Source organism: Lepisosteus platostomus, chromosome 1 (assembly GCF_059453375.1).
Source record: "Lepisosteus platostomus isolate fLepPlt1 chromosome 1, fLepPlt1.hap1, whole genome shotgun sequence".
NCBI classification, from domain to species: domain Eukaryota; kingdom Metazoa; phylum Chordata; class Actinopteri; order Semionotiformes; family Lepisosteidae; genus Lepisosteus; species Lepisosteus platostomus.
The window spans coordinates 79,940,804-79,953,530 of NC_142611.1; the positions used below are offsets into that span (position 1 = coordinate 79,940,804).

The 12,727-nt window shown below is 39.4% G+C and overlaps 1 protein-coding gene across 1 annotated transcript in view; it reads left to right on the top strand.

The window, feature by feature from the left end:
- The window catches only part of adam19a (ADAM metallopeptidase domain 19a), a 128,383-nt gene that overhangs the window by 86,936 nt on the left and 28,720 nt on the right, over nucleotides 1–12,727 (top strand). The window contains exon 5 of the mRNA XM_088638245.1: nucleotides 9,915–9,991. Within this exon, the coding sequence (XP_088494371.1) occupies nucleotides 9,915–9,991 (77 nt within the window). The remainder of the gene's footprint in view (nucleotides 1–9,914; nucleotides 9,992–12,727) is intronic.

Sequence of the window (12,727 nt, forward strand, 5' to 3'; positions counted from 1 at the left end):
TTTCCAACATTTCTCCCTAAAGATCTTCATCCAGTGTTTTGACAAATTTATTGCAAAACATTTTTCTTTTTCTTATGAAGATACTTGCATAGAATTATGTGTAGGAGTTTAGTACCTTTGTTTCAAAGCAATCACCCTCTTCAATGCACCTATAAGTATCTGATCAGATGTGCCAATGTTTTTCATACACAGTATGTAAGATTCATTCAATATCTAGATCACAGATGTACACATAAATAATACATACAGTGCCAGACTCAACCGTCATCCTCAGCCTCCAATCATAGGTGGAGATTTATGGCCAAGGTCATGGAGCTCTGCAGTCTAGGTGTTGCAGGTTTGAGCCTGGATCATTAGCCAACTGTAACCAGGATTCTGTAGTGGGGAAGCTGAGAGCAGCCAGTGGAAGCCAGATTGGTCAACAGGGCCACACAGCGACTGCTGCAGCCTCTTGTGCAGTCAAAGCCGAGCCTGTGACGTGATGAAAGACAAGTTATATTACTAGTCTGAAATGCATTTCAAGATGAACTGAACAGTTGCCTGATGGTAACCTCAGAGTGGAGCTTGGGTTAAGGATTCCCCTTAAGAGCAGCCTTCTGTTGATGTTACTGCTGTCTTTGTAATGGGACTTAAAATGGGACTAGGCTGTGTGGGCTTTTGGATTTAGCTCCAGATATATTTTGCAGCCTTTCTTTGGGGTTGGAGTTTGCATTAGGAATAAACATGTGACATAGAAAGAGTTGAACTTCCACAAACCTTCCATGCTAAGCTTGTGCTTCTTCGTTCTCTCCTTGTGAGGTGGCTTGCAGTGGTAAATACACAATGAACTGTTCTAAATTGGGTGGGTTAACAAGCAATAATTGGTGATTCTAATTTGTTTTAAAGAATTTGCCACATTCCAAGCAAATGGTCCATTCTGTCAAAAGTAGTGGGAATGACTCAGCATGTGCTATTTCTTATAAATGGTCAAGAGTTGAAAAGTAGTAGCAGACCAGGCATTTTTCATTGCATGCTGTGTTATGGAAAAGCCCTACTGTACATGTATGTGAGTGACCTCACAAGACACATGGTTATGGGTGCATGTGCCTCTGGTGCATCATGACCTTATGCGTCATAACTTGTCTGACTGCCATAAAAATTTGAAATTAGTGGCAGGCAAATGACGGGAAATCAGTAATCCAAAAGGCAGATTTCACATCTTGCGAGAAGATAACTGGTTCCATATTATCTCCATGGATGTCAGTGAGCACCAGTGAAAATCAACCGATGATTATTAGGGGTATTCTCAGTTTTTTTCCGCTGGAACATTATGTATACTTGATATAATCAAAGTCAGAAAAGGTAAAAATGAAAATCAAATTTTGTGTGATTGAAAGGTTGTTAGAGATTACAGGAGTGTTCAGTAGGTTCTACGCAGATAATTACAGGGAAGATGAAAACAGATGGCTGAATGAGCTGCACAGATTAAACTGTTCCTGGCTCTTGATTGTGTTGTGTTAATATGGCATCTTTAAAGGAGCATAGTCTGCAGTTCTTTACTGCAGTGTAAGGGAATGCCTCACAGTTTGTTGGAGGAGCAGGGAACTGGTCTGGTGGCCAGTCACAGTTGCACGACTGTATGAGGGCTGGAGAGCATCCAGGAAAACAGTCTTTCCCATTTCTGAAGAAAACCAGTTCATTCAAAAAAGAGCGGTAATTTTTTTTGTATACTTAGGATAATTGCCAAAGAATGGAATCTAGTTTTAGACACATAAATATAAAATAAAATTAATAAATATAACTAACGTTTTTTCTGACAGATACTGTACGTGTTCTACAATTATCTACAGTGCCTTGCGAAAGTATTCGGCCCCCTTGAACTTTTCAACCTTTTGCCACATTTCAGGCTTCAAACATAAAGATATAAATTTTTTATTTTATGTGAAGAATCACCAACAAGTGGGACACAATTGTGAAGTGGAACGAAATCTATTGGATTTTTGAAACTTTTTTAACTAATAAAAAAATGAAAAGTGGGGCGTGCAAAATTATTCGGCCCCCTTGCGTTAATACTTTGTAGAGCCACCTTTTGCTGCGATTACAGCTGCAAGTCGCTTGGGGTATGTCTCTATCAGTTTTGCACATCGAGAGACTGAAATTCTTGCCCATTCTTCCTTGCAAAACAGCTCGAGCTCAGTGAGGTTGGATGGAGAGCGTTTGTGAACAGCAGTTTTCAGCTCTTTCCACAGATTCTCGATTGGATTCAGGTCTGGACATTGACTTGGCCATTCAAACACCTGGATACGTTTATTTGTGAACCATTCCTTTGTAGATTTTGCTGTATGTTTGGGATCATTGTCTTGTTGGAAGATAAATCTCCGTCCCAGTTTCAGGTCTTTTGCAGACTCCAACAGGTTTTCATCCAGAATGGTCCTGTATTTGGCTGCATCCATCTTCCCCTCAATTTTAACCATCTTCCCTGTCCCTGCTGAAGAAAAGCAGGCCCAAACCATGATGCTGCCACCACCATGTTTGACAGTGGGGATGGTGTGTTGAGGGTGATGAGCTGTGTTGCTTTTACGCCAAACATATCGTTTTGCATTGTGGCCAAAAAGTTCGATTTTGGTTTCATCTGACCAGAGCACCTTCTTCCACATGTTTGGGGTGTCTCCCAGGTGGCTTGTGGCAAACTTTAGACGAGACTTTTTATGGCTATCTTTGAGAAATGGCTTTCTTCTTGCCACTCTTCCATAAAGGCCAGATTTGTGCAGTGTAAGACTGATTGTTGTCCTATGGACAGACTCTCCCACCTCAGCTGTAGTTCTCTGCAGTTCATCCAGAGTGATCATGGGCCTCTTGGCTGCATCTCTGATCAGTCTTCTCCTTGTCTGAGCTGAAAGTTTAGAGGGACGGCCAGGTCTTGGTAGATTTGCAGTGGTCTGATACTCCTTCCATTTCAAGATGATCGCTTGCACAGTGCTCCTTGGGATGTTTGAAGCTTGGGAAATCTTTTTGTATCCAAATCCGGCTTTAAACTTCTCCACAACAGTATTACGGACCTGCCTGGTGTGTTCCTTGGTCTTCATGATGCTCTCTGCGCTTTCAACAGAACCTTGAGACTATCACAGAGCAGGTGCATTTATACAGAGACTTGATTACACACAGGTGGATTCTATTTATCACCATCAGTCATTTAGGACAACATTGGATCATTCAGAGATCCTCGCTGAACTTCTGGAGTGAGTTTGCTGCACTGAAAGTAAAGGGGCCGAATAATTTTGCACGCCCCACTTTTCATTTTTTTATTAGTTAAAAAAGTTTCAAAAATCCAATTTGAGAAAATCCCGAATTAGTTAAATCTGCTTTGTGAAACAGCCCCCATGTGTCATGTACAGTAAATTGACCCATAAACCAGTTATTTCCTTTATGTCTGGTTTCTGTTACTGATTTGCATCGTACTTGCAGACAGCCTTCATCTAGATGCCAGGAGATCATTAAAATTATATTGCATAAATGTTTTTGAGCAGAGTATATTGTAAAAATGTATTTTAATCTGTCTCTGTTTTGTTTTTGTTTATGTATAAATGTTTATCTGCTTTTAAATACATTACGATACTGTGTGGTCTTATAGCCACTACTTGTAATTGCACAAATCTTCACAAACGGAAGTGAATTGAATCTATTTAAGTCCAAGGCAACCAACTAAATGAAATGAGAAATTGAAGAACTGAATAAGAGAAACACATATACATACAAACATAGTGGCTTTAATGATTAGTATTTAAAAGCAAACATACATGTAAAAACCTCGATTGCAATTTTTGTTTTAGTGCATTTTTAAATACCCTTACTCTTTCCGAGCATCCTGGAAATTGTTGGTCTAGTAGTCAGGGTTGGTTGGAGCAGTAGTACTAGTGAACTGGTATTCACATGTTTGCAAACTCTACACTATGGAAGTTCATTAATGTTATTATTTACTTCATTTACTATTAATATTATTTTAATATTTAACATACTGTGTTATATACAAATAATGTAAAAGGTAGTATACGTATTATTTATTATATTTTGTTATCAGAGGAAGAGTCTTTATTATGCCCTATTTTTGTACAATTTTTGCAATGGCCAGGAATTGAACCTGGACCTACCTACACCACTGAACCACCAATGCGTCTCTCTGCTTGGATGAGCTCAATAAAAAACTACAAGCGTAGAGTAGCTTTTTCAATTGTCTGCAAGGGTTTCAATGAAACACCAGACTTTTTATTATCCAGAAACACCCACAAAATAACCACATCAAGTGTCCAAGTTCAAGAATTCGACGCAGAAAATATTTATGAAGAAGTAGAAATACAGTTATGTACCTTTCTTTATTCTTTATTTTCAGCTACCACTACCAGTTAAATAAATATGCTATATTTGAATTCAGAAATGAATATAATTAATGAAGTTGAAAAAAACATATTACTGTAGTTCCATATTAAGTGGAATTAAAGAAGTAGTACAACAGATTAAACGAAGCTACCATTTCACTAAAATCCAGTATACCACCTATTGAAGACTAACATCTAAGTGCCAATTATCAATCTTCTTTGGCCTGTGAAGATTCTTTGGGCAGTGTAATTCAGCATGCCGAATCACAACACAGTATAGCGCACCTAGCCTACCATGTCAATGAGTTTTGTGAGGCATTTCGAACGGTTGCATCTGTACTTTCTGCTCTTTGTCGTCCATGAATATTTAAGTCTCTTTTTCTCATTGACATATGAGCTGCTAATCATTTTCTTGAAATTTCAGCCCCATAAACTTTACACTAAAATGCACACCTGAGGGCAGAAGTAGAAACTATGTGGAAGTACATTTAAAGTCAGAACCAGGAGACACTTCTTTCCTCAGAGGGTTGTGGGAGAACGGAACAAAGGAACAGCGAATACCTCGGCTTCTTTCAAGAAAGAGCTGAACAGTTAACTACTAACTACTAAATGGGCCAGATGGGCTGAATGGCCTCCTCTTGTTTAAAAGAAATTTTAAATGTTTAACATTCATCACAGAAATCAGTGTTTGTTTCTTGCTGTTTTCTTTTGCGTATTTATTTTTTTAAATAGTGAGCTTTTGAAGATTGTGAAAATAAGAATGACAGAAATTAAATCAAAATATATATATTTTTAGTCAATATTGAGTATGGTCAATTTAATGTTTCTCTTTTCTCTGGGTTCTTTTCTCTGCATTGAAAATGCATTATGTTTCTAATCTCTGCATTTTGATATAGTATGTATACAATCCCTTTGCCCCAAACCAAATATAAGAGACGATTAAGGCAATAATTTTCCTATACAGGCAGCCAAGGTCTCCTTTCAAAGTGATGGAGCAATATTGAAGAGATATTATATCACTTTTGTTATTTCCTAAGCAGTCACTGAGGGCCTCACTGGCTGTTTGGTCACTCGCTGTAGCACGGCCACGATAATTGAGTCTAGCATGTCATATTGTCTCTCTCCCCTGGAACTCTCCAGAATAGTATGCCTGCAGTGAAAATAAACCAAGACCTGGACACAAGACTTAATAAACTGGCTTATATTAGGCATCCCTGAATTTACTGTTTGTAATATCTTAAATTTCACATCAGCATTACCACCTTATACTCCAAAAGTGAATGGTAATCTATATCCCTATTCTAAACTACATTACCAAGTAGGAAAGGACATCTTTAGCCTGAGGATTCCAAGATAGAGAATTCTGGATTTCCTCTTTTCCTCTGGAAATCAAGCACTTTAACAAGGTTCAAATTATTTAGCAAGAATCTGGTCTCTCTCGTCTGGCTTGCTTCTCTCACCCTCCATTAATTCTCTACTTTCTTCTGTTTGTTTTCTGTTTCTCTATTTTTGTGTCTTGATCTGCTGAAGACTCTTAATGATTTATTAAGGAGTTAATTAACTAGAGTAAACCAGAAGATTCTCTTTTATCCTTTGTTTACCAGCCTTTAAGCTCAGCTGCAACTGAGTAAACTGGAACTCATTGATTTTAAATTTCATGACACCTCTCCAGACATAACAATATTATTGCCAACACAACTGGATTATTCTTATTATTTGCCAAGGATGAGCAGAGATTTTGCCATGTCTGTAGAACACAAGCAGAATCTGAAGGTAGAGCATTTACTGCACATGTACTATTAATCAATCAACAAAGCACAAATCCTTAATTAGGAGCAACTGATTGAATTGATGTATAGACAAGCATGTGGAAAGTGGAGGAATTAAGCAGATGCTTGCATTGAGATATTTATGGAGTGGAAAACTTTATCGTAATAAATGTTAGGCTAAATGTTAACATTTTGTCTTTGTACATCATCCCAGGGTGATATCAGTGCAAAAGACCGTTTCATTAAAAAGAGATCTTTATTAAATTCCATTGCCAGGAGTACTTTAGAAAGAACAGAGTTCATGTCAATATACAAACAGAGAGAGCAAAGGTTTCTTCAGAATCAGTGGGCCGCATGCAGTTTTGCTTGGCTACACATTTTGACCTTTAGCCACACATCCATTCCACGAATCTGCACTTCGCTGCATTGCTGCGCACTCCACTGCAGGGAAACATCTGGGAGAAGTGCGTAGAGGAGTAAAGCAGTGGGACCACAACTTCCTCTTTCATTTAGGTAAATCATCTACTGTGGGTGTACTCTGAATGTCTGTTTTTAAATGTTTTTGTTTGGGGGGGGGGAGGGTAGTGTGGCTCTTAGCTCTGATGGCTCATCATATTACTATATTGTTCTGGGATCCCACATGTTTATGGGGTTCTGCCATTTTTTCTGTCTTATTGACTGAGGCAGTCAGCTTCAACTGTTGTATTATTGGTCATTGAATTACTAATTGAATTGCTAATTTCCAGGTAGCTTGGTACAGGGCAGCCATATTTTGTGCAGTTCTTCAACCACTGGCTTAAGGCTCAAGGAGGTGAAGAAACACTTTCTAAGTCTTAACAGTTGCAGTAACGTAACAGCTAAAACCCAGCCTCCTTCGCAAACAGTTGCAGTGTGCTACTCTGGAGAAGTGGATTCTGCAGTGACCCTCATGTTGTAATGCCCTGGGTGTACAGTGTGTGTCCTCAGTCTTCAAAACTGTCAGATTAAATTCTTGCAATCCTCTTGCATTCACACTCTGAGCAAAGGACCTCCAAGCCAGCCTCACATTGTTCACATTGCAGGCTAATATAGATTTATTCAGTCTAAGCACAGTTGTAGCTTTAATAAATCAGCTAATTTCATGGCCCGGTGAGCAGACAAACTCTTTTGTAAATAGCCAGGTCCTGTCATTTTTACAGCATTTGGAGTGACACTGAAGGATGCCTTATTGGAAACAACGAGGGTGGAAAAGGCCCTTCTAGTCATTTCTTGCTTATCTTCTTTTAAATATTGAAAAGTGAATAATATCAATGAAGTGAAACAGTTGGGAAAAGGGTGTTGTAAAACAAAAAGAATGGCAACACAAGAGTCTTGTGGGAATGCGTGGGAGTACTGATCACGTATTCTACAACAACCCAAATCTTATAAACACAATAAATACCACGCCCTAAACAGTTACAAATACCTCCTGAAAGCATTTAGCTACAAAAATACTATTAAAAATAATATCGGGAACAAATGCAAAAGACAAGGCAGTTGGTCATGTGAGGTGAAGAAACCCACTGTCTGCTGGTGTTCAACAGACACAGCAAGGCCTGAGGGTCACAATTTAGCATCACAGCACTTTGCTTCAGCTGTAGCTGAAGGTGTCATCAGGTATCTGCAGGCATACCGTCATTACCCTCGAAGTGTTTATGGGTCCTAAGGTGGGTTAATCCTTAAACTAGTCATCTGTTTCCGGTAGGTAGAGGATGTTGGTAGATTTATCCGAAACATTTATGGATTTCATGATTTGTGGGTACATAAGGTGGGAGTGACCCTAAAAAGTGTGCCACTTGACATCTGCACAACAGACTGAATACTGTATATGACAAAAGCCTGATGAAAGCTTGTTTGTATTGAATACAGTTTATTGCCTGAAGTCACAGAGATTGCTTATTGCAATACTGTGTTCATGGGATGTTCTGCAGAAGAACCACTTTTTCAAACCTAATGCTAACGTTTTGTTGAAGAACATTCTTTGGGTTTATTTTTATTTCATTTGTTTGTATTTGGTGAACATAAGGTTTGAAGAACAGCAATTTCATATGACCTCAGTTTTTAAATATTTCTGTGGATATCCATCAGCTGTGGAGTTTGTGAAAAGTGTGTAGTAAATGCAAAGCAATTCATGGAATGCTGAAAACGCTACCAGTATAGTCCTTTCTTGGTATGGAATGCCCCGGATTTGGCTATTTGACCAGTCTGGAGGAACACAGTTCAACTGGACAGCTTCAACAACAGGCATCTCCTGGCCAAACAGTTTCTCTCTGAGAAAATAATACAGCTGTGTTAAATTACAGGGCAGCTTCTTGTTAATTATAGCAATTTATGTCATTGTTTCCGAAAATACACCAGTGTTAAAAGCATTAGTTAACCAGTTCTTTTTTACTTACCTCATTCATATAAAATGTCGGTACAAAAAATATAGTGGTTGAATTTGTCAAAGTTGGCAGGAGTTATTTTCTGTGAAGTAGTTTCTTACTGGCTGTGTATCTGATTATATATGATCTGTCTAATCTTACATTTTTGTGTCCTTTTTCATTTGAGATTTTTTCATACCAATTTATTCATTCAAAATTGGCTCTGTGGAAAAGACACACAAAATATATTTTTAAAAGCTTGCATGGGGAAGCAACTGTGTGTGACAGTTTTCAGGGAGCAATTGTGGAACGCATTACTGATACACTTTCTGTCATTTAGTTTTGACAAATCTTTTCTGAAATCTTTTTGTTGGAATCAGTAATTTACATGGACTGACACTCTATATAGTACAAACAGAAAGAGAACAGATGAAAAAAAATGTAATTTCATTTCAAGAGAAAAAAACAACGCTAACTAAATGCGAAAAACATAATTATTTTTCACATCTTTCAAAAACAGGCAATTCAAATTACATTTTGGAGTTGTTCTTGTTCAGAAATTAGTATGGCAGAAAACGTTTTGGGAATATGTGCTTGTGTTTGAAGGCACCGCAGTAGGTCATGGTATTATACATCCATCCATTTTCTAACCGCTTCATACAGTACAGGGTTGCGGGGCAGCACGAGCCTATTCCAGCAAGCAATGTCCACAGGGCAGGGCACACCCTGGGCAGGACACCAGTCCATCGCAGGCGACTAACACAGAGAAACATGCACACACTCGCACCAGGGCCAGTTGTTCCAGAAGGCTATTAACTCACCTGTGCGTCTTTAGACTGTGGTAGCAAACCAGAACACTTGTGGAAATCCCATGCAAACACGTGGAGAACAAACTTCATACAGATACTGTAACGCCCCAGGAATTGAGCACAGGGCCCCAGCTCTGTGTGGAAGCAATTCTAACCATTGCAGCATCGTGCCAGCCAGTACTTACACATATTTAGTCGAAATATTTAGACATCCTTTGATTTTTCTAGCCTGGATGCTTCTTTGGCAGTAGATCAGGTGATGTTATAAGAGCTTCACTATGCCCGAATGAACCCCAGAAAGTGTTGCTTAGAGAAACAGTGGGATCTGAGAAGGATGACGTTTTAAACTTATTTTATTAAAAAAAGGTTGATGAGATTGCTACCAGTCAAGAGAGCCAAGTAGACAGAATGTAGCCTCTTTTCAACTTAGAATGAGAAAAACTTAAAGCTGTTCTGATGCAAAGGAAGGAGGTGTGTAGTTATAGATTTCATTGTAGTGAATTACATAAAAAAAACATAACTGGTGTAAAATGTTGAATGTGCTTGTATAGTACTATTGGGCTCCAGTGTGACCTCAACACTATTTTTTATTTCTTCCTTCAGGATCACTGCTTCTATCATGGCCATGTCAGGGGGCACACAGACTCATGGGTAGCTCTGAGCACCTGCACTGGCTTCAGGTAAGCAACGATACATGCACAGGATTTTCGGTTATTGGTAAAGAAAATAGTTAACAGATATAATCACCTTTAAGGCTCTACATGGATTAGCACCTCAGTACTTCGTCTGACTCTGGTCTCCTGTTCAGACATGGATGACAGGGCCTTCCCAGGCTGTGCCCCATAGCTCTGGAATTCCAGCCCCAGAGACTGAAAAGAGTCATGTTCCCTAAGCTCAATCAAATCCACACTGAACGCTTTATTTTTCAGAAAGGCTTTTAATTAATTCAAACCCCTTTCTTTAATTTTACTTATTCTGTTATCTCTTCTCTTTTTAATTATTTACACAGTGTAAAGAGCTTTGAGAAGCAACTTTTAAAGACTCTCTATAAAATAAAGATTCTTTGATTCTATGACCATTCAGCTATTTAATTAAAATATTTCTATATTAGGATGCAGTGCAAAATGCTGCTATTTTCTTAATAGTTACCTTTTTACGCAAACAGAACTAGATGGGGAAGGATACAAGGCCTTCCAGGGGGCGCTATGATCGCAGATATGAGCTTGGGTTACTAGCTGACTGTGACTAGGATTCCCCAACTGGTTTGATTGCTCTGGGCTCTCTTGACTCTCAGTGACACAGTGACCCCTTGTGGCCTTTTGGGGTGTTGCAGAGCTATCGGTGAGGGACACGCCTCTCCCCATTCAGTACTGAACCTCTAGTATGGTGCGGTGCCGCGTCTGATGTGCTAAAAGCCGATTGACTCCAAGGTGGGCAGAGACGAGGCACTTCCTCATTCTCTACATGATCATGGGGCTTGTAGCTGTGAATCAAGACATGAAAACACTGTTGTCTCTTCCAAATTTTCAGGTTAAACAGAAATAATTGCCAATTCTAAAACAAAAAAAAAAGAAATGGAAAGAATCTTTAAGTCTCTTTCAGTGGTTTTAGAATTCCTCTGTGGAGGGTGTCTATGGTCCCCAGAGCCACTGGATGCTCTGGTAAGAGCATTTGTTTTACTTTACAGTGTCGACCAAACTCTCAGGGAAATAGAAGTCTTACTGTGACCATATGCCTAAATATTATAGATTAAAATCCGTGAACCTGGTGATAAAAAGGACAATTTAACCAAAACGTAATTTTCAAAGCCTTAATTTTGTTCAATTAAATATTAAAAGCAGCAGCTGCTGAGTGGTGGTGGTACTGGAGCACAGAAATTGGATGGGACTCCCCAACAAAAAAGCACTGAAGGGCCGGCTGAGGATTATCAAATCCCTACTCTACAGATCCTTCCTCTTTTTGCAGGAAACACAGCAGTAGTGAAACCCAAAACTCAGTTTCTGAGTGCTTCCGTTCCTGTACAATAAGTGGAATCGAAAGATGTGCCGTTTCCACTTTTTCCCAAATGGTTCCTTATAACAGCTCCTCACGGACTTTCCACCTCCTCCACGCTCTAGCCATAGACTCTTCCCATCTTTAAAGATTTGCTGAACAAGATGGTTAATTATAGGGCTGATCTGTTCCCTGTTCCTTTGTCACTTTTTTGTAAACAGCCACACATTTTATAGGTGCAGTAAACAAGTAATTATCCTCTTTGTCTTACTGAAAGGCAGAAAAAAATCTTTATGCCTAACACCTGCATTACACCAAAAACTGGATGAGAATGTCATGCTGGGTATTCTTGAAGATCTGATGTAATCTTCCTACTCAGTACAGATTCTCTGAAGATGTTTCCTTCTGTGTCTGTATTACCCCGTGAATCCTTGCGTGGTCGAGGGGGTAGTTTTCAATGGCCTTTCAGAATTCAGATGGTATTGACTCTGACGTCTACTGTTTTCTCAGAAGTCTGAAACACCCACTGCAATCGTGTCATGCGTGCGTCCACTGTGGTACTGTCACAGAGTGACAGCAGTTGAGGAAGGACAAAGACTTATAGGCTGTGATTAACTGAATTTGCATATATAGTAGCTAGTGATTTTGCCAGTGTAGGTGTATTGTCTTTCTCCTGTGTGTCTGTTTCCTCCCACTAGTCAAAGTCTTCAAACACAGACAGTGGGACTGGAGACAGGTACAGTAGCACACATTAAAGAGCACGATGTTTCCTCAGACATAACTGTTACCATCCTTAAGGATAGGCACATGGGGGGGTGTGGTGGTGCTGAACCAGTTTGGACGTCACATTTGACAGATCGGGAGGGAAAGGAAGTGAAGGAGCCACCCGGTCACGACACCCGGAGAGCTGCACACTGACAGTTCTTAAACAAGCCATTTGCTCCAGCACTTGCAGACTAAAGGAGGCCTTAGCAACAGAACTGGGGACCTGTGCCTGGATTTTGATTTCCTGGGGGAGAGAAACAAAGGGGCAGGCCTGGAGAGTTGGTATTGAGGCAACAGACAGAGTGCAAACAGAGCAGAACCTGTGGGAGGATTTCGAGTACAGCCTGGCTATCACAGAGACTGTTACTTGTGTTCGTACTGCTTTGTCTACTCAGCAGAGATCATGGCAGGCAAATGTATTTCTTTAAGAAATACTAGATATACTAGTTCTGAATAGGGATGTCTCTGGGAAATGCTTTGTGTTGCTGGTTTCTGTATTTTGGGGTAGACAGTGAAGAGTATTGTACTTATTAGAGGATAATAATAATAATAATAATAATAATAATAATAATAGCTTACACTTATATAGTGCTTTTCTAGACATTCCACTAAAAGATCTTTGGATTACTAGTTGGCCATGATTGGTGAGGGCCAATGGG